Raw genomic sequence first — 21,428 nt, 5'->3', positions numbered from 1 at the left:
GCCTGGCACAGTGGGTTAAAGGATCGGACATTGCTGCAGCTGTGGTGTAGGCTACAGGTGTAGCTCAGATTTAATCCCTGGTCTGGGAACTTCCATATGCCACAGGGGTGGCCAAAAAAAAAAGAATGTGGGGTAAGTCTAATAAGTTCAACATAAACTAGTTTTGTGACTTTTTTGCTTAAAAGATGAAAACCAATTTTAGGCTGGTTTTATTAATATCATAATGTCTTAGTGAAGGTAAGCAATAATCCTACTATGTTTGGGAAGGCAGCTATACTAACCACTATATCACCAAAGCCTCACCTACTATGTTTTGAAATACACTGAGATCCCTGTCAAAGATCAACACGCAGCAAAACTGTTGGTGTCATGATTCCCACACTGTGTAGGAAATGTTAAAATGACCACTCTATAACTTTCAGACTAATGTTGTCTGATTCTCTGACACTTACCAAGTAATGAATATAGAATGTACTCTGTAGCAGCTCTTCTTCAAAGCAGCCTGATCGAATCTTATTTCTCAGCACCCTCTCAATGTATTTCTTTGTCTGAATGTTGGTGCTATAGATGATGAGAAGCATCGCCAGGTCAAAAATCTATTGTCAATAAATATGCAACAAGAGGAAAATAGTTAAATAAATCAGTACATCTACTACAACAAAACAGCAGCTCTCAACTATTCTCCATTAAAACAAAGAATATTCAGGAGTTCCCGTCACAGCGTAGCAGAAACAGACTCCACTAGTATCCATGAGGATGCAGGATCGATCCCTGGCCTCGCTCAGTGGGTTAGCAATCCCACATTTCTGTGAGCTGTGGTTTAGGTCACAGACTCAGATCGGAGCTGGAGTTGCTGTGGCTGTAGCCTAGGCCACAGGCTGGCAGCTGCTGCTCTGATGTGACCCCTAGCCTGGGAACTTCCATATGCCAAATGTGTAGCCTTAAACAGGAAGAAAAATAAAAAATAAAAATAATAAAACCAAAACCAAATAAACAACAACAAAAAAAGAATATAAAGAATATTCATTTGCTCAACATGGTCCCATGGGAATACTTAATTTTTTCACAATAACCCAGAAATATTTAAAAAAAAAAAAAGTGCTACAACTATTAACCACTGGTATCTTTTAAAAAAATATTGAAAGTTCCCATCATGGCACAGCAGAAACAAATCCGACAAGGAACCATGAGGTTGCAGGTTCAATCCCTGGCCTCACTCAGTGGGTTAAGGTTCCGGCATTGCCATGAGCTGTGATGCAGGTGAGCTGTGGTGTAGGTCACAGACTCAGTTCGGATCTGGCATTGCTGTGGCTGTGGCCAGCAGCAACAGCTCTGATTAGACCCCTAGCCTGGGAACCTCCATATGCTGCAGGTGTGGGTCTAAAGAGCAAAAAAAAAAAAGAAGAAAATATTGGAAAACAAGCAAAAGTGGTATTATTACAGAAATAACTTTGACTATCCTTACATTTATTAAGGAAAAAGATTAAATCATTTGCCAACTTTGGTATTTATTTTGTTATTAGGAAAATTTCTTTGTGAAAAGGTGGAAACTATAAATGACTGTCAGTGTGAAAAAGGTTATATAAATTATCATTTTAGCACATTATACAGCCAGTAAAAAGAACAAGTTACACTATACTTTTTTGACAAAGACATACATGACATATTGTGAAATTTAAAAAAAAGCAACCTGCAATAAGCATAGTAAGATTCTGTTTTTGTAAAAACAATTTACAAGTACACACATGTATATGTATAAGCAACTGCACACACATATAACTTGTCTATGAATAGGAAAAAATCTTGGAAGAATGATTAGCCAAGGAAGAGTGGCATAGAGTACAGAGAAACTGTTTTTACACATTTTTGGATCACTAGTGGGTTTTTTCTCTCCAATTAGTTTATTATCTATGCTTGAAAAAAAAGAAGTGGTAAAAAGTCAAGCAGGACAAAAAAAGAAAAAAAATTACTTGGAAATCACATCACTCAATAGCAAAAAAACAAACAGTCCAATTAAAAACGGGCAGAGAATCCGAATAGACATTTTCCCAAAGAAGACATAGATAGCCAATCTATATGAAACGATGTTCACCATCACTAAACATCAGGGAAACACAAATCAAAACCACATAAGCTATTACTTCACACCTGTTAGAATGGTAAGGACAAAAAATTACAAATACTAGCAAGGATGTAGAGAAAAGGGAACCCTTATGCACTGCTGATAGGAATGCAAATTGATGCAGCCACTATGGTTCCTAAAAAAAATTAAAAATAGAACTATAGATCTAATAATTTCACTTGTGGCTATTATCTGATGAAAACAAAAACACTAATTCAAAATGTTACCTGCACCCCCATGTTCATTAGATCATTATTTACAACAACTAAGACAAAGAAACAACCCAACTCTCCACTGATGTATGAATCAAAAAGAAAATGCAATACACACGCACTCTCTAATATTACTCAACCATAAAATAATGAAATATTGCTAATGCACAACATGGATGAACCTAAGAAATCTATACTTAATTCCCCATGCCATTTTTTTTTTTTTGCTTTTAAGGGCTGCACCTGCACCTGTGGCATGGAGGTGTTCCCAGGCTACAGCGAATCAGAGCTACAGCTCCTGGCCTACACCACAGCCACAGCAACTCAGGATCCAAGCCACGTTGCAGCCTACACCACAGCTCAAGGCAATGCTGGATCCTTAACGCACTGAGTGAGGCCAGGGCTCACCTGAATCCTCATGGATGCTAGTCAGGTTTGTTAACCACTGAGCCACGACAGGAGCACCCAGAATATAGGTACTAAAAATGACAACAGGAAGTTCCCCGAGGGTCTAGTGGTTAGCACTTGGTGCTTTTACCACTGAGGCCCAGGTTCAATCCCTGGTCTGGGAATTGAGATCCCACATCAAGTTGCTGCAAGCTGAAAAAAAAAAAAAAAAAATTAAAAATGAAGTTCTTGTGTGGCATATCAAGTTAAGGATCCAGCATTGCCGCACCCATGGTGCAGGCTGCAACTACAGTGCAGATTCCATTCCTGGCCCAGTAACTTCCACATACCACAGGTATGACCAAAAAAACAATTTTTTTAAAATTTTATTTTCATGGCCACACTCATAGCATATGGAAGTTCCCAGGCTAGGAGTCAAATCAGAGCTGCAGCTGCCAGCCAACTGCAGCAAGAGCACAGATCCTAACTGCATCTGCAACCTATGCTGCAGCTTGTGGCAATGCTGGATCCTTAATCCACTGAGTGAGACCAGGGAGTGAACCATTCTTATGAAGACTATGTCAGGTTCTTAACCCACTGAGCCAGAAAAGAACTCAAAAAAAAATTTTTTAATGACAATAAAGACAATGCAGAAGCATACAAAAGTTCATGACACAATGTGAAGAAGAAAAGAAATCCAAATATAAAATTACATCTATACAATAATCAGAAATCTGTAAAAATAGCAATGCAAGAAGCCAAGCACTATGCAAAAATAAAAACTGTGGTCTTAGGGTATTTTGATTCTCATCATCATCACCCCTACCCCCAGCCACCACAAAAAAAATTATTTTCATTGTTTTATTCAATATCACGATAGCTTTTTAAACAGTCATCTAACCATTAGATAAACAACTACCAAAACCGCACAAAAGAAATTCCAACTAAAAAAAAAAATCTTTAAAGGGAACCAAACAGTACACAAGAAACTCAATCATCTCTGTTCTTGACTGAAGAAAAATTTCCAGAATTAAGACAGATTCAGTACCATTGCCTTGGCAGGGTAGTAGATGAACTGTTAGATTTACTCTGGTCAGGAATGTAAAGTAAGCATGAAATGCCATTATCCTGACAATTCCATGTGTGGGGACGAAGGGCAATCACAGAGACTGTGGGACTTGACTCAGGACCCAGGTGACTCAAGTCTCCTCCTCATGGCAGGCAGGGTCACACTTGGTTTCTTTGATGGCAACTCATTATGCATGTTTGGAATGTTAATATCTCCTCTCGTGGACATTTTATTTTTATTTTACTACCAGAATAAAGATCGTCTGACAAGTCACCCCTTCAGATCACATTCCTCGGACAGCTAATGTTTATGACAGCAGCTAGAGAAGGTGCAGAAAGGATGACTGGGAGTTCCCGTCGTGGCGCAGTGGTTAACAAATCCGACTAGGAACCATGAGGTTGTGGGTTTGGTCCCTGCCCCTGCTCAGTGGGTTAACAATCCGGCGTTGCCGTGAGCTGTGGTGTAGGTTGCAGACCCGGCTCGGATCCAGCGTTGCTGTGGCTCTGGCGTAGGCGGGTGGCTACAGCTCCGATTCCACCCCTAGCCTGGGAACCTCCATATGCCGCGGGAGCGCCCCAAGAAATAGCAAAAAGACAAAAAAAAAAAAGAAAGGATGACTGGAGAAAGCCAGGGAAGAAAAGTTAGCCAGTATCACTACTTGATGTCTGCAATATTTAAAATTCATAGTACATGGACATTACCTTGTGTTCAGACACTGAAGTGGTGTTTTCAATTGCCTGGAAAAACAAAGGTCGCAAAAATATTACAACAGAGAGAACACGTTTTACCTTATTCAGCATGCTTATTCTATTATTTCTGGGAACCATCATCTATTATTTCTATTTTACTGACTTATAAAACTTTTATTTCAACCTACTTTTAATTTTTTATTAAAGTATACTTGATTTACAGTGTTGTACCAATTTATGCCGTAGAACCTAGTAACCCAGTTACACATATATATACACATATTCCCTTTTTTTGGGGGGGGGTTGTCTTTTTGCCTTTTCTAAGGCTGTACTCACGGCATATAGATGTTCCCAGTCTAGGGTCTAATCAGAGCTGTAGCCACCGGCCTACACCAGAACCACAGCAACTCGGGATCCAAGCCATATCTTCGACCTATACCACAGCTCATGGCAATGCCGGACCCTTAAACCCACTGAGCGAGGCCAGGGACCAAACCCCCAACCTCATGGTTCCTAGTCAGATTTGTTAACCACTGAGCCACAAGAGGAACTCCTCCCTTTCTTAATTATCTTAGAAATGTGGAATGCATCATGAATTTGCATGCCATCCTTGCACACGAGCCATGGTGATCTCTGTATCATTCCAATTTTAGTATATGTGCTGCCAAGGCGAGCACTCAACCTACCTTAACCTGCACATCTGTCGCTGACTGCCACCCATTTCCTCCTGAATGTTCAAAGTTCCAAAGATCTCACTCACCTTAATCCAGGCTTCGGAAATGATTTTCTCATATCTAACAGCTGACTTTATCACATCAAAGAAGAGAACGACACAATCCTTACTGTCTTCTTGATTTCCTGAAGAACTACAAGCAGCAGAAGGAAAAAAAAAAATCATCCTTCCACTTACCACATAGGAACCTGTAAGATCTGGGTTCCTGTTTTACTAGTCACATGTCAAAACAAATCACAACTTCATGCGTAAAATGGTTAATAAACTTGTACTGCAGTCTATTGGGATTGATCTGAACAGCCAAGGGAATACACATATACATAAATATGATTTGAAAAACTGTATAGTACTACATGATTATAATATTACTACCATTATTTATAGTTTTAAGTATTAAGATCTTCTGTCCTGGCTTCAAGATAGATGTCAGGAAACTTTCCTTGTCTGTGTGAGAAAAAAGGTGGTAACTGCCCAGGAGTTTATACCTTGTCCATCCTTTATTTTTCAACTTGCTTTGAGAAGCCTGCAACCGTGATGGCAAAATACAATGCTCCAGATCCAATCTCTCCCGAAGCTCAGAAACTACCTACAGTAAATAAGTATTAGCTATGTTTTCTGCTCATTTACAGTGGACAGGCACAATCCATTCTCTGAACAAGAGCATTCTAACAATCTCCTGAAAGACTGAGGAAGAATCATTAAACATATTGTTACACAAGGCATTCCAAAAGACAGCTGATGAAAACAGCTAATGCAAGTTTGTCATGTGCTTTAAAATTCCAGAATTCCTTGAGACAGTACACTAAAATAGCAAATACAACCTTTAGCAGCTTATACAGAACAAACCTCAATAATAGATCAATTTTTGCCCTTGAATAGTACTGGATCAATCACAATCATCAGTATAAGGACAGAGAGGAGCAATCAGAACCTATTAATTTAAGTAATTTATCTTGATGTCTCTTCCTCCAGGTTAGTCTTTTTTTTTTTTTTTTGGCTGCACCCCTGGCATGCAGAGAGACTAAACCTCTGCCACAGGCAGCGACCTGAAACACTGCAGTGACAAGGCTGGATCCTTAACCTGCTGAGCCACACAGGAACTTGTAGTTTAGCCTTTTTTTTGATTGCTGAGTTTCACAAGGGCACCAATGCTATTCTCTGCACTCTGCAGGGTCTAGCACCCTACAGTGTTTGCTGGGAAATAACAGGGTACCTCGAGTGCATCCGTGGCGGTTATGGAATGAAGAATGAACTTGATTATCACAGGTAAATCGTCCAACATGACAGATGACAGCTTACCCATCACCAACTGGCGGACCTAAACACAAAAAGCAGGAAAACCTTACATATTTTCATGTTAATACCTCAATCTACTACCAACTTGTTAGTTAAAATTAGAAAAATTACTTCTGAGTTTTCTTACTTGTAATTTCAGAAGAAAAACACCTTGTTTTATTTTTTAAACCAAATTATAAGCTTGCAATTGTTAACACTACAGCTTCCTTGACAATAGACAGGTGATGAATGTGAAAGTGTTATCACCTTACATTTTGGAGCCTGAATTTTCCCTTGGCTAGAGGAAGGCATAAAAAATTGTTATTCCTATAGGGGAGAGTTTGTAAATATATAGGCAATAGAGAGGAGTTCCACTAAAACTGTTTAAAAATGGAGCAGATGGAGCAACTGTTTCCCATTGTGGCTCAGTGGAAACGAATCCAACTAGGAACCATGAGGTTGTGGATTCAATCCCTGGCCTCGCTCAGTGGGTTAAGGATTGGGCATTGCCATGAGCTGTGGTGTAAGTCGAAGATGGAGGCTTGGATCTGGCATGGCTGTGGCTCTGGTGTAGGCCGGCAGCTATAGCTCTGATTAGACCCCTAGCCTGGGAACCTCTATATGCCACTGGTTTGGCCCTAAAAAGCAAAAATAAATAAATAAATAAATAAATAAAAATAAAAATGGAGCAGAAATTCATTGAAAAGAAAAAAAAGAAAGCAAACGTCATTCAGTAATGTTTCAAAGAGAAATTTTCATCATATTCAACTGGTCCACGGTAATGACTGAATGACGCTGGTTCTGGAAGGTGAGAAAGACGGCTTGTTTTTAGACAGCAGGGTCCTTCCCCACCTTAGTCAGGAGCTTCGGGTCAAGTTGGAGGCTGGAAAGGACATCCAAGATCGGGACAGTGAGCAGAGTATTCTCTGTTAGAAGGTCACTGTGAATAGTGGAAAAAGAGAAAAGTTGTGCAACCTTTAACAGAGGCAGAAAATGACTTGAGAAAAATCACTTAAGGTATGGAAAGAGAGGATATATTTAGTCCCCACTAAATTTTGACCTAATATTACATTTCATTAAAAACTGTCCTAATTTTTTAAAAATACATGCTCATTATGAAAAATTCAAACAACCAAGTAGAAACCAGAAGGAACCATGTAGGGAACTTATCATCCCACTACCCAGAGGTAAAAAACTACCTTTTTTTTTTTTAGCCATCCCTGTGGTATGTGCAAGTTCCTGGCAGTGAACCAGGCAGTGAACTGACACCACAGCTCTAACAAGAACCACAGCAGTGACAACACCGGATCCTTAACCCACTGCACCACCACGGAATCCCAGTAACCACTATTGAGTTTGGTGCATATTTTTCTTGAGAAAAGGAAAGCGAAAACCTACTAGTACAATGAAGTGTGATAACCATGAGAGATGTATTATGTGCAGGGTGCTACAGTAGCACAGAGAAGAGGACAGTGATAGATTCTAAGAGAAGGTTATACAGAAGGACAAGCTGGAGTTAAGCAGGAAAGTGGGTGGCATAAGTGCTATACCCAGAGGGAGCAGCCTGCCCAAAAGCACAAAGGCAAAAAAAAAAAAAAAAAAAAAAAAAAAATCTCTGGACATTTTTGGAAAGTTTTGCAGACAACTACAGGAAACGAAATACTACAAATTGAATTTTTTAACTACTTCTAGGATGGTTCTATTTAGAGCTGTGGTGTCAGTTCACTGCCTGGTTCACTGCCAGGAACTTGCACATACCACAGGGGTGGCTGTTGCATTAAAACAGAAAACAAAACTATGTAGGAATACTGTTCTCCCCTTCTTAATTATTGTCCTATCAATTAGTACTTTTCACATAAATGTCAGTAAGCAACACGTCTCAGCAATAATCAGATGCAGCAACATGCATTAGAATGAATCACTTAGAGGTCAAAGAATGTTAAATAAATTCCACATGATTTGGATATGCAGTCATGACTGAGGACCCTCTGAGGGTAGAAATTCTAATAAAACAAAGGAATCATGGGGGAGTTCCTGCTGCAGCTCAGCAGAAACGAATCTAACTAGCATCTATGAGGACACAGGTTTGGTCCCTGGCCTTGCTCAGTGGGTTAAGGATCTGGCATTGCCATGAGCTGTGGTGTAGGTTGCAGATGTGGCTCAGATCTGGTGTTGTGCGGCTCTGGTGTAAGCCAGCAGCTATAGCTCAGATTCGACCCCTAGTCTGGGAACCTCCACATGCTGCAAGCGTGGCCATAAAAAGCAAAAAAAAAAAAAAACAAAAACAAAAACAAAACATCATGTTTATGTCTCTGTAGATCAAATTTATATACCAAAGCTTAAGCCAGACTTCACATTTACCACAGATATGCTATTTAAAAGAAAGTACTCAAAAATATACTCATTAGCAGAAGAGCAAGTCAGTGGAGTTCCCTGGTGGCTCAGCAGGTTAAGGATACAGCATTGTCACTGCTGTGGCTCTGGTTACAGCTATGGTGCAGGTTAAGGGTACAGCATTGTCACTGCTGTGGCTCTGGTTACAGCTATGGTGCAGGTTCTATGGTGTGGGTTTGATCCCTGGCCTGGGAACTTCCACATGCTGGGAGTGTGGCCAAAAAGAATGGAGAGAAAATCAAAGTCAAATCCCATATTCTAATTATGGAAGATGGGTATCACCCTCCTTAATATAAAAAGGAACACATTATTACTACTCTTTGCATACTGAAGTGATAATGTTCCCAGAGTAGAGCTTTGCCCAAGATGGCAGCAGGTGTTACCCACCTGAGTTCTTTCCCCACGTCAGCATGCTGGGAATCCCCTAGGATCTCAGGTAGGCTGATGATGAAGTCATGCTGCAGGTACACTGGAGCAATGCTGATCAGCTGCATGATCTTTGTGGTAAGATCCTGCAGTGGAGGAGACTATCAGAAGTGTGTAGCACGGTACCTACAATACTCACGAAATGCAAAACTGGAATGCTTTCATGTACAATATGACAACTGCACACACATTCAAGTTCAAAGTCTTAAAATCAGAAGTAAACGACCCAGGGAGTTCCCATCGTGGCTCAGTGGTTAACGAATCCGACTAGGAACCATGAGGTTGCAAGTTCAATCGCTGGCCTCGTTCAGTGGGTTGGGGACCTGGTGTTGCCATGAGTTGTGGTATAGATCACAGACTCGGCTCGGATCCCACGTTGCTGTGGCTCTGACATAGGCTGGTGGCTACAGCTCCGACTGGACCCCCAGCCTTGGAACATCCGTATGTCGAGGGTGCAGTTCTAAAAAGACAAAAAGACAAAAAAAAAAAAAAAAAAAAAAAAAAGGGAGTAAATGACTCAGAACTATTCACAGAGAAGATGGCATATAGAAAAAAAAAAGTAGGATGGATAGCATATTATCTAATAGGTCTGTTACACACTTCATTTTATTTAATCTTCACAACTCTACGGAGTTTGTGTGACAATTCCCATTTTTAAAATGTAGGAATATGTGTTGCTCAAGGATATACAATTAATAAGTAGAAGACACAAAATTCTAGCCCAAATGAGATTCTAAAACTCATGTCCTTCCAAATAAAGATTCAGTCTTGAAATGTCTGAAATAGAAGGCATGATTTTAAGAACACTGAAATGGGCCTTAAGCACTAGGTTCAAAACACACTCAACTTTACCAAGGTACTTAATAACAAATTTTTCTTCAAATAAAAATTTTCTCAGAGTTCCTGTTGTGGCAATGAATGAATGAATGGAAATGAATCTGACTAGTATCCATGACGATACTAGTTACAATCCCTGACCTCATGCAATGGGTCAAGGACCAGCGTTGCTGTGGGCTGCGGTGTAGGTTGCATACTTGTTGTGGCTGTAGTACAGGCTGGCAGCTATAGCTCCATTTCGACCCCTAGCCTGGTAACTTCCATATGCCACGCCTGAAGCGCTTAAAACCAAAAAAAAAAAAAAATTTCTCTCTAAATCCAAGAGAAAGAAAAGTCCCCAAACCTACCTTACTATCCACAACTCTATCAAGCCATTTCAGCTGGTTGATGATGAGGCGAGGCATGTTGATTCCATCACTGTTCACACTAAAATGTTAAGATGAGAAGTCAGACTTCGCCCCTCTGACTTACACGGCAGCAAACATTAATATTCCACACAATATCTCAGCCATTCATTTAACAGTTACTGAACACTTACTGTGTGCTGCACTGTGCTAGATACAAAGTGATACCAAAAAAACATGAGATATATGCTTACATGTGTTGAGAAATATGTCTGTAAGAAGACCCATTAAACTGTTAACAGTGGGAGCTCTGTTGCGGCTCAGCAGGTTAAGAACCTGACAGAGGGTCCATGAAGATGCGGGTTCAATCCCTGGCCTCGCTCAGTGGGTTAAGGATCCAGTGTTGCCATGAGCTGTGGTGTAGATCACAGATGCGGCTTAGATCTGGCGTTGCTGTGGCTGTGGCATAGGCCGGCAGCTATAGCTCCAATTCAACCCCTAGACCGGGAACCTCCATATGCCGTGGGTGTGACCCTAAAAAGCAAAACAAAACAAAACAAAAAACCTGTTAACAGTGGTTATATTTGGGAAGGGTTTAGAGAAGGGGAAGAAAGGTCTGTAGTATTTTTTGGGTTTTTTTTGCTTTTTAGGGCCGAACCCACAACATATGGAAGTTTCCAACCTAGGAGTCAAACTGGAGCTACAGCTGTCAGCCTACACCACAGCCACAGCAATGCAGGATCCTCGACCTACTGAGTGAAGCCAGGGTTTGAACCCATGCCTTCATGGATACTAGTCGGGTTCATTTCTGCTGCACCACAATGGGAACTCCTGGAGAATATCTCTTAAGATATATAAACAATTTAAAAAAATAAAGGTAATAAATTTAACAAATTGAAAAAGATAAATTATTTTAAGAAAGTAAAAAACTAATTACATCAATATATAAGTAAAAAAACAAGTACTTTTTACTCTTATGGAAACATAGGTCAGATTAGATGAGGTTTGTGAAAGTAGTGAAAACCATTCATGGGTGAAGAAAAGTTGGTTCAGTATTATTTCCCCCAAAATGAGTCTCTGTCTTCTTCCCAGCCTTCTATGTCTAAAGATTTGGACTACCTCCTGTTCCTCTTAACAGCATTGTCTCAAAAACAAACAAAAAAAACAGGGTTCTCTGGTGCGCGTAGCAGTTAAGGGTACTGTCACTACTATGAACCATATCACTGCTGTGGCATGGGTTTGACCCCTGGCCCTGGAACTTCCACATGCTGTGGACAGCTGAAAAATTAAAAACAAACAAACAAAAACTTAGCTAGGACATAAAGCATCTAGAGGTAGCCACTCAGGCAAAACATGAATTTTTAGAGCTAAATCTTCGTGTTTACCATTATTACTTAAGACACTGAAAAAACACATATTAAAAAGGAGAAAATCAGAGTTCCCGTCGTGGTTCAGTGGCTAGCAAATCCAACTAGGACCCATGAGGTTGCGGGTTCGAGCCCTGGCCTTGCTCAGTGGGTTAGGGATCTGGCGTTGCCGTGAGCTGTGGTGTTATGCTGCAGACTCGACTGGGATCCCTCGTTGCTGTGGCTGTAGCTGTTGCCGGCAGCTACAGCTTCGATTAGACCCCTAGCCTGGGAACCTCCACATGCTGCAGGTGCAGCCCTAGAAAAGGCAAAAAGACAAAAAAAAAAAAAAGAGAGAGAGAGAAAATAAAAATGACCTAAATATTTTCATCCAGAGATGTCTCCTGATATCATACATATATATGTGTGTATATATATATATACATATACACACATATATATGTAAATATGTGCATTTGGGGGGGGGTCTTTTTAAGGCCACACTCATGACATATGGAAGTTCCCAGGCTAGGCAGGGGTTGAATTGGAGCTGTAGCTGCTGGCCTACTCAACAGGCACAGCAATGTGGGATCCAAGCCGAGTCTGCAACCTACCCTACAGCTCATGGCCAACACCGGATCCTTAACACCCTAATGGAGGCCAGAGATCAAATCTTCCTCCTCGTGGATACTAGTCGGGGTCAGTACTGCCAAGGCACAAAAATTCCTTTGTGAATATTCTTAATTACTAAACAAAATACAGGGCTGAACTGTAATTACTGATTTGTATAGCCCGATTTCTTAAAAAAAAATTAATGTGCAGTATTTAATGTCCTCTTTATAATTTTTAATGTCCACATGATAATTCATTGTGTAGATTCACCTAGTTTACTTAACCAATCACCTATAGCTGAACATCTCAGTTTACAATTTTTTTGTTACCTTATTATTTTTTTGACTTTTTAGGGCTGCACCCTGAGGCACATGGAAGTACCCAGGCTAGGGGTTGAATCAGAGCTACAGCTGCCAGCCTACGACAGCCACAGCTACACCAGATCTGAGCACATCTGTGACCTACACCACAGCTCACAGTAATGCTGGATCTTTAACCCACTAAGCAAGGCCAGGGATCGAATCTTGTCCTCAAGGATACTAGATGGGTTTATCCCTGCTGAGTCACGACAGGTCTTTTTATATTTTTGGCTCCCGCGCTATGAGTCCAGCTAGGGTTGATCGGCTGCAGTACCAGAGCAACTGGATCGACCGTTTTCTTGATGACCAACCCGCACCCATGGGCATGGCCACGAGGTTTCCTGGGGCCAGGGGATTCCAACCCCACACTACAAGCCAGTGACAATGCCAGAGCCTTAACTGCTAGGCTACCAGGGAACTTAAACTTTTTTATGATCTTAAACAGTAGTCTTATTTATTGCTGTTTTAATTCAGTTATCTTAGGATAAATTAGGAGACACAGCTGAATATTAAAGGGTATGCAAAATCTAAGGTTTTGATACTCACAGCCTACTGCCCTTCAGAGTGACTGAACTGGTCTCTATGTTCACAGGTGATACATGGGCATGCTTGTTCATTAAACTCAAAAGGGAGATCTTTTGAGAGTGAAAGAAATGTATCTACTATTTGAAATTTTTGTCTTTAATTATTAATAAACTCAAGCATTAAAAAAATGTTTGATGCTCTTATATTTCTTCTTCGTGACCTTTACCTACTTTTCTATTACGCTATTCATTTTTTTTTAAAGTAAATTTTTAAAAAATTGTAGCACACATATATGGTAAAATTGAAAAGGTAAAGAACAGTAATTAGAATATGTGACTTCAGCCACTAGCTCCCCTGAATGAAGACAATCACCATTACCAGTTTATCATGTATCCTTCTAGGAATGTATAATCATATAAACAAAAGGACCCCCTCAATAAAACTTTAGTAGTCACTTAAGAATCTAGGGTCATGATAAATATGACCTTCAGAGAAACCAATGATGCTTCAGAGTAATCTTTTCAAAGAGAAACTTAACTATACCAGGGTCCTTGAATATTCCAGAATAACTCCACTTACTTTTCAAAAAGAAATTCTGGCAACTTTTCAAATAAGATTTTGATAATGGAAGGCTAAAAGAGAAAACATAGGGAATTAGAAGATGGTCTCAAAATACAACACAGAAATGTATAATTAGTCGTAATTCTCTTTGACAAGAGTTCTTGGAGGAAAAACCTTGCTTTACTTGAAATCCTTATTATAAGAATGTCCACATGAATGCTGCCTATATTTTCAATATAAACTGTTAAAACACAAGGGCTTATCAATAATCTGTCTTCTGAAAAAATTGCAAAATGGCAATTGAGGCAATATTAAAACAATCAGATAACAAAAATATTAAATACAATGACAACTCTTAACCCATTAAATGCAGACTTTAACAGATTATTAGACAGTTGCAAGAAAAGATTTCTCTTCAGCGGAACAAGAAGGCTCTTAGATTTAAGCTAAGTAGGTTATAGTCAAGATTTCCAATCAAAGGGAAAAGTTGTATCTAGTATGAAAAGATTAACACTGAGAGAGAAAAGGGGAAAAATGGAGGAGAGGCTGGGAGGGAGACTTTGCATTATATATCACCATCCTTTCTTCAGAGTTCCCATTGTGGCTCAGTGGAAACAAATCTGACTAGCACCCATGAGTATGCAGGTTCAATTCCTGGCCTTGCTCAGTGGGCTAAGGATCTGGTGTTGCCATGAGCTATGGTGTAGGTCACAGATGTGGCTGAGATCTGGCATTGCTGGGGCTGTGGCGTAAGCCAGCAGCTACATCTCCATTTTGACCCCTAGCCTGGGAACCTCCATATGCCATGGCTTTGGCCCTAAAAAACAAAAAAAACACACTTTTTTTCTTTTTTTTTTTTGCCTTCTTAGAGCTGTGCCTGTGACATATGGAAGTTCCTGGGCCAGGGGTCGAATTGGAGCTGCAGCTGTTGGCCTACAACACAGCTATGCCAGATCCAATCCACATGTGCAATCTACACCACAGTTTTGGCAACACCAGATCCTTAACCCACTGAGCAAGGCCAGGGACCGAACCAACATCCTCAAGGAAACTAGTCAGGCCCGTTACCACTGAGTCACAATGGGAACTTCCTACATACATTTTTATAATTTGAGTTGTTTAAAACATGTGAATGTATTGTCTACTCAATAAATTAAAAGAGAGAGGGAAAGAGAAGAGAAAAATCCAGCTAATAAGCAAATACAAAGCTAAATGAGAGATAATACAGATGTGAATATGGCAGAAATATACAAGGATGAAATTTTATGAAGCAGGGATTAGGGGCTGAGGGAATAAACAAGGCTTTGAGATATACTGGGTTAATCAGCTCAGTCCAAAGACAGATAGTGCCCTACCAGATGCATCTCAGCAACAGGGCTATGGCAATCTATTGCAAATCCAAATTTTCTCATTAACCCTGTTCTACCCTGTGGGCCTACCACTTATACCTGGGCACAAGCCACAAATCACACCCATCAAATGTTCAAAAAAAGAATGAGGAGTTCCCGTCGTGGCACAGTGGTTAACGAATCCGACTAGGAACCATGAGGTTGCGGGTTCGGTCCCTGCCCCTGCTCAGTGGGTTAAGGATCCGGCGTTGCCGTGAGCTGTGGTGTAGGTTGCAGACGCGGCTCGGATCCCGCGTTGCTGTGGCTCTGGCGTAGGCCAGTGGCTACAGCTCCGATTCAACCCCTAGCCTGGGAACCTCCATATGCCGCGGGAGTGGCCCAAGAAATAGCAAAAAGACAAAAAGACAAAAAAAAAAGAATGGCAGTCTCACCTGTAATATGTCAACTCCCAGAAGCAATTTAATGAGGCTCTTACAGTAAGATGACCCCATGCTGTAAAAAAAAAAAAAATTTACTTTCTATTTTGTTTTAATATTTATTATCATCACTATAAACAATAATTTAAAGGTTAAAACCCTGTGAAAAAGAGTTATAAATCAAAAATGAAATTCTGAAAAATTGCATTGTCCCACAACTCACCCCGACTCCAATTAATGCACAGGTTAAACATCAGCAAGATTCCATGCCTTGTCTCCATACCTGGCTTCCTCATCCTGCAGCCGTTCACAAGACAACAGGCAGTTCCTGAAACTGCCTTGGTCCTCAATGTAAGATTCCAAGCCACTAACGAACTCTTCTATTATCTTAGCGACGTTTTTAAAAAAAAAGAGTAAAATTTTTAGTTTAACATTTGCTGTGGGTTAGCTAAAATCATTCTATTTTATGCCAGTACTTTTATTTTTTAAAAAGTATAGTTGATTTACATTTTGTGTTAATTTTTGCTGTACAGCAAAATGATTCAGTATATAAATACATATTTACTTTTTCATATTCTTTTCCATTACAGTTCATTGTAGAATACTGAATATAGTTCCCTGTGTCATACAGTAGAACCTTGTTCTTTATCCATTCTATATAATAGTTTCATGCCACTGTGTTGTTTTTTTTTTTCCTTTTTGGGGCCACACCTGTGGCATATGTAAGTTCCCCAGGCCAGGGATTGACTGAGGCACAGCTGCAACCTACATTACAGCTGCAGCAAAGCCAGACCCTTAACCCACTGGGCCAGGCCAGGGGGTTGAACCCACGTCACCTCAGAGACAACACGAGATTCTTAAGCTTCTGTGCCATAACTTGAACTCCACCAGAGTCTTTTTATTTTATTTATTTATTTATTTTTGTCTTTTTAGGGCCATACCAGTGGCATCTAGATGTTCCCAGGCCAGGGACTGAATTGGAGATGTAGCTGCTGGCCTACACCACAACCACAGCAACTCGGGATCTGAGCTGTGTCTGCGACCTATGCCACATCTCACAGCAAAACTGGATCCTTAACCTACTAAGCAAGGCCAGGGATCGAACTTGCATCTTCATGGATGCTAGTCATATTCGTTTCTGCTGAGCCATGATAGGAACGCCACACCAGTGTCTTTAAATTCCCAGTTCCTGAGGTACTGCTGGCAAAACCCAAAGTACCAGGGGAAAGTACATACTTTGGGATAAGAAGGATGTTTCCTCAGAGTCTGAAAGAGCTTCTTCTGGAAAACGATTTGATCCACAGCTATGAGGAAAGAAAACTAGATGGTCTCCAGAGTCTTTAACACTTCTTACCTTGTTTTACTTTCCCAAAGACCTAGGTTCCTGTCTGGTGAAACCAATAAGGATATTTTTAACCTAACTTTGAGCCAAATCTTATAAATCCACAGCAAAAGAGTTAGCTTTTATAAAGGATAGCTACTAAGTGTTCTAAAAAAAACAGGCCATAACCTTAGCTGGACAGAATAATCTGTGCCCACAAATCAGGGCCTTACATGGCTTTATAAGTTCTTTTCTGAAGTTACTCTAATACAGATCAGATTGTTCTCTGGTATTAATTATTTTTCACAAGAAAATATAATGTAATACTAGCATATAACATTTTTTCTTAAAAAAAAATTAGAAGTACTTTACTTAACACGCATTAATCAGGACCAAAAGAATAACGATATTCTCTAAAAAGCAATTTCAACTTCATCCTTGCCTCAGGACAGGTGGTATTTCTAATCTTCATTGCCCTCTAGAAAATCCATGATTCAAAAAAAAAGAAAATCCATGATTCAGTTCTGAGCCCTTTAAATATACCCAGAGAAAAGATTTAGATTAAAATAGTACCTAGTTGATTCTGACTCTCTCCTGTTTTAAGAATAAGTCCTGCTGTCTTAAGAAGCTTTACGAAGACACTGTCATTTTCCTCAACTTCATTATGAACATGAAATTTCTTTGTCTTTTTGGAAAGTGGTTGCTTCCTGGTTTCTGAAAACAGACAAAATTTTCAAGAATGTTACAAATAGTAAAGCAAAGATTTAAATGTAAACCCTAGAATAATAACCCTAAGAAAAAAGCTAAAAAAAAAAAAAAAAGGAGAAAGTTGATGGGTTCCTAAGGAATTATAGTGAACCTACTACTGTAGTGAAATACTGTTTCTCACAAGCGTCAGCAATATGGCCTCCAAACAAACAAATTAAACAATCACTGTGGAGTTCCCATGTTGGCTCAGCAGTAATGAACCTGACTAGTGTCCATGAGGACATGAATTTGATCCCTGTCCTTCTTCAATGTGTTAAGGATCTGGCATTGCCATGAGCTATGGTATAGGTCACAGATGCAGCTCAGATCCTGCATTGCTGTTGATGTGATATAGGCCGGCAGTTACAGCCCTGATTCAACCCCTGGCCTGGAAACTTCCATATGCCGAAGGTGCGGCCCTAAGAACACCAAAATAAATAAATAAATAAATAAATAGAATTATTATCACCTATTGAGTTTTCATTTGAACAATTTAAAATGTGCCACTTTTTTTTTTTGGCTACACCCTCCGCATGTGGAAGTTCCTGGACCAGGGTTCGAACCCATACCAAAATTGTGACCTACACCACAGCTGTAGCAACACCAGATCCTCAACCCACTATACCTCATGGCAACTTCCTAAAATGTGCCACTTCTAATGACAACCAGGGAAATGTTTTCCACCCAAATTCTAAAGCAGTCGGGATCTCTCATGTGGTCTACAAATCACCTCATTGGAATTACTTATTAAAAGCATAGTCTTAGGTCACGTTCCAGAGCTGCAGAAACTAAATCTTACGAATGGAGTCTGGGAATCTAAATTTTTAACACACTCTCCAGGTAATACTCCTGATGCACACCAAAGTTTGAAAACCAATGATCTAGATGCAGGGATAGAAAAAATGAGGCAGGTTCTCCTACATCACATTTTTGACTACAAAGCCCAGAATGGTTTTATCCCAAAGCTTTTGACCCAGAGAAGTCATAAAACGTAAGCAAACAAAAAGGTTCTTAATGTGTGATTATGTACTCTTCTCCGTCAATGATATAACAAGTTAAAAGTGCCCTAATAGACTAAATGAGTATGATAAATGAAAGACCCCTTCTCAGTGGAACTCTCAGGGCTGTCAACTACATTCTCATATGGACAGTCTCTTTCTTTGCCTCTGATGTGCCAGCTTTGATACATATGATGCTTTTCCTTTATATACCCCTATCATAGCATTTAACTAGATCATAAATTTTTTTAAGGGAGGTAAGGAGACTATGTGTCCAGCACCTAAAACATGGACAATACATAAGCTCTTATGTATGTAGATTCCTTTTATGGATGTGGAGACTGAAACTCACAGCCTACCACCATGGCCAAAGTCATTCGTGGAATGAGAGGCAGAAATTTAATCTCATATCTCCTGATACTAGATTCTGTGTGCTCTGTTAAGCCTTGGTGACTCCCAGCACTTGAAAGCAGGAAATTTAACCTCCCTTTTAGTACCTCGCATATTTGCTACAAGAAATAAAGCAAAAATGACTACACACTTACCAGAGGCATCTTCTGTCAGGCTCTCTTTATCCTCAGATCTTGACTGTCTTCTTTTGGAAACCATTTTGATCAAAGTCTTCCTCAGTTAAATTTCAAGAGCAAAATCAGAGAAAAGAAGTTAACCCCAAAGAACTGAATAAATTCTGAGAAGTTAAAGCTATAGCTCTAAGAAAGCTACTCTATCCAAAGCCAAACACTTTATAAGAATGCTCTCTGAGAAAACTTCAACTCCTACATCTGGTCAATACTCCCTTGCTTTCAAGATTGGTTTATCTAGTTGCCTCCTTAGTCAGGCCACTTCCCTCTTGTTGAAGGATAAAACCCACAGTTCTCTATATAACATTTAAGATCTTTCACCATCTAGGAGTCCCCACTGTGGCACAGTGGATTAAGAATCTGTGGGGATTATGATCATTATACAACTACAGATGTGATAAATTCATTTGAGTAATAAAAAAAAATAAGATGTTCAGCACAACATAAAGCACAAAAAAAAAAAAAAAAAAAAAAAAGGAATCTGTGGGGATGCGGTTAGATCCCCAGCCCAGAACAGTGGGTTAAAGATCTGGTGTTGCTGCAGCTGTGGCATAGGTCACAGCTGCAGCTCAGATTCAATCCCTTGTTGGAATTTCCATATGCTGTGGGTGCGGCCATACTAAAAAAAAAAAGAATGTTCACCATCTAGGGTACTATGAGAAAATTAGTCTAATTGAGAGTGATGAAGAAAAACAGCAAGAATTTCTCAGGGATAATCTCTTTGAGAAAGTGATTTTGAAGCAGCACCCTGAAGTTGAAAGCTGAAATAAGAGATAGCCAGTAGAAGAGGTATGAGAAGAGTGGTCCAGGCAGAGAAAAACTCAACAGAGAAACAGGAAGGAGAATGTAGAGTCAGAAATGAGCCTGCAGAGGTAGAGGAGGGTCTGAACCACAGGGACTACTACTCTATTTTGCAAACCAGAACCTTCCTGTCTCAGTGTTTTTGGATAAGGTGTTCTTTCCAACTGAAATGCTCTTATCTGCCTGTAAATTACTCCACCTCCTTAAAGACTCAGTCAAAAGCCATCTTCCTTGAAGAGTGTTCCTCCTATTCCCAGGGAGTTTACCACTCCAGCTTCCCTGATCCACAGAGATGTGTGGGAGCCCTTACCGCCAGGCTCTTTGAGAGCAAGAACCTAGTGTCACTTATCTCGGTATCCCTTGACCCCAGCACAGCACCTGGCATTAAAAACTTCCAAGAATATTTGCTAAAGGAGAATGGCTGGCAGGAAGGTAACTACTAACAGCTAGCAAAAACTATTTTAAGTGCTTTATGTTTAATACTTCATTTATTCCTCATAAAACTTTTTTTTTTTTTTTTTTTTGGTCTTTTTGCCATTTCTTTGGGCCGCTTCCGCGGCATATGGAGGTTCCCAGGCTAGGGGTCAAATCGGAGCTGTAGCCCCTAGCCTACGCCAGAGCCACGGCAACGCAGGATCCGAGCCGCGTCTGCAACCTACACCACAGCTCACCGGCAACGCCGGATCCTTAACCCACTGAGCAAGGGCAGGGACCGAACCCGCCACCTCATGGTTCCTAGTCGGATTCGTTAACCACTGCGCCACGACGGGAACGCCATAAAACATTTTGAAGTAGATACCATTATTATTCTCACATTGAGTGGCAGAGCTGGGGTTCCAATTTAGCAATCCGGCTCCAGAATTTGACTCTTAACTACCAACTACACGTACTCTTGATTATAATAATGGCTTCCAATAAAAGTTAATATCCGCTACATACCAAGCACCATGCTAAGCGTATTCTTTATCCGTGGCCTCGTTTACTACTTATAAACACTACCAGCCATTCTGCAGACGGAAAAACTAAAGTAAGTCAGGCCGTCTGATTTCTGCGCACACATCTTTAACACGTGCTAACCCATCACGCTTCCAGAAAAGTCTGAAAGCCGAGGAGATAGGGCGGGCTGCCCGGACCAATTCGGTAAATCCCTCCTTATTTCGTCATTTTAACGACGCAGCAAGGTATCTGGGGGTGGGGGGTGGGTACTGGCACGCGACAAAGGAAGCTCAGGTTTGGGGCTCGAAGCCTCAGAGGGAAAAGCCGCGCTCGGCGGGGGCCTTGGGACCAGACCACAGGGCAAGGGACCTCGAGGGACAATGACCGC

The 21,428-nt window shown here is 40.4% G+C and overlaps 1 protein-coding gene across 3 annotated transcripts in view; it reads right to left on the bottom strand.

The window, feature by feature from the left end:
• FANCD2 (Fanconi anemia complementation group D2) overlaps positions 1–21,428 on the bottom strand; it is a 66,651-nt gene that overhangs the window by 45,118 nt on the left and 105 nt on the right. Inside the window, exons 1-15 of one of the 3 annotated variants that reach the window (XM_021069314.1) lie at positions 21,044–21,408; positions 19,268–19,343; positions 17,551–17,691; positions 16,893–16,960; positions 15,940–16,043; positions 15,672–15,732; positions 13,910–13,962; positions 10,492–10,570; positions 9,269–9,393; positions 7,340–7,427; positions 6,426–6,530; positions 5,698–5,798; positions 5,240–5,345; positions 4,492–4,527; positions 453–596 (exon numbers count right to left, since the gene is read on the bottom strand). In XM_021069314.1, coding sequence (XP_020924973.1) covers positions 453–596; positions 4,492–4,527; positions 5,240–5,345; positions 5,698–5,798; positions 6,426–6,530; positions 7,340–7,427; positions 9,269–9,393; positions 10,492–10,570; positions 13,910–13,962; positions 15,672–15,732; positions 15,940–16,043; positions 16,893–16,960; positions 17,551–17,691; positions 19,268–19,331 — 1,275 coding nt within the window. In that variant the 5' untranslated portion in view covers positions 19,332–19,343; positions 21,044–21,408. Of the gene's footprint in view, positions 1–452; positions 597–4,491; positions 4,528–5,239; positions 5,346–5,697; positions 5,799–6,425; positions 6,531–7,339; positions 7,428–9,268; positions 9,394–10,491; positions 10,571–13,909; positions 13,963–15,671; positions 15,733–15,939; positions 16,044–16,892; positions 16,961–17,550; positions 17,692–19,267; positions 19,344–21,043; positions 21,409–21,428 lie in introns of those variants that run through there. The other 2 variants (XM_021069313.1, XM_021069315.1) reach the window with 2 other exon arrangements.

This window comes from Sus scrofa, chromosome 13, assembly GCF_000003025.6.
Source record: "Sus scrofa isolate TJ Tabasco breed Duroc chromosome 13, Sscrofa11.1, whole genome shotgun sequence".
NCBI lineage: Eukaryota > Metazoa > Chordata > Mammalia > Artiodactyla > Suidae > Sus > Sus scrofa.
This window is presented reverse-complemented; position numbering and strand designations above follow the sequence as displayed.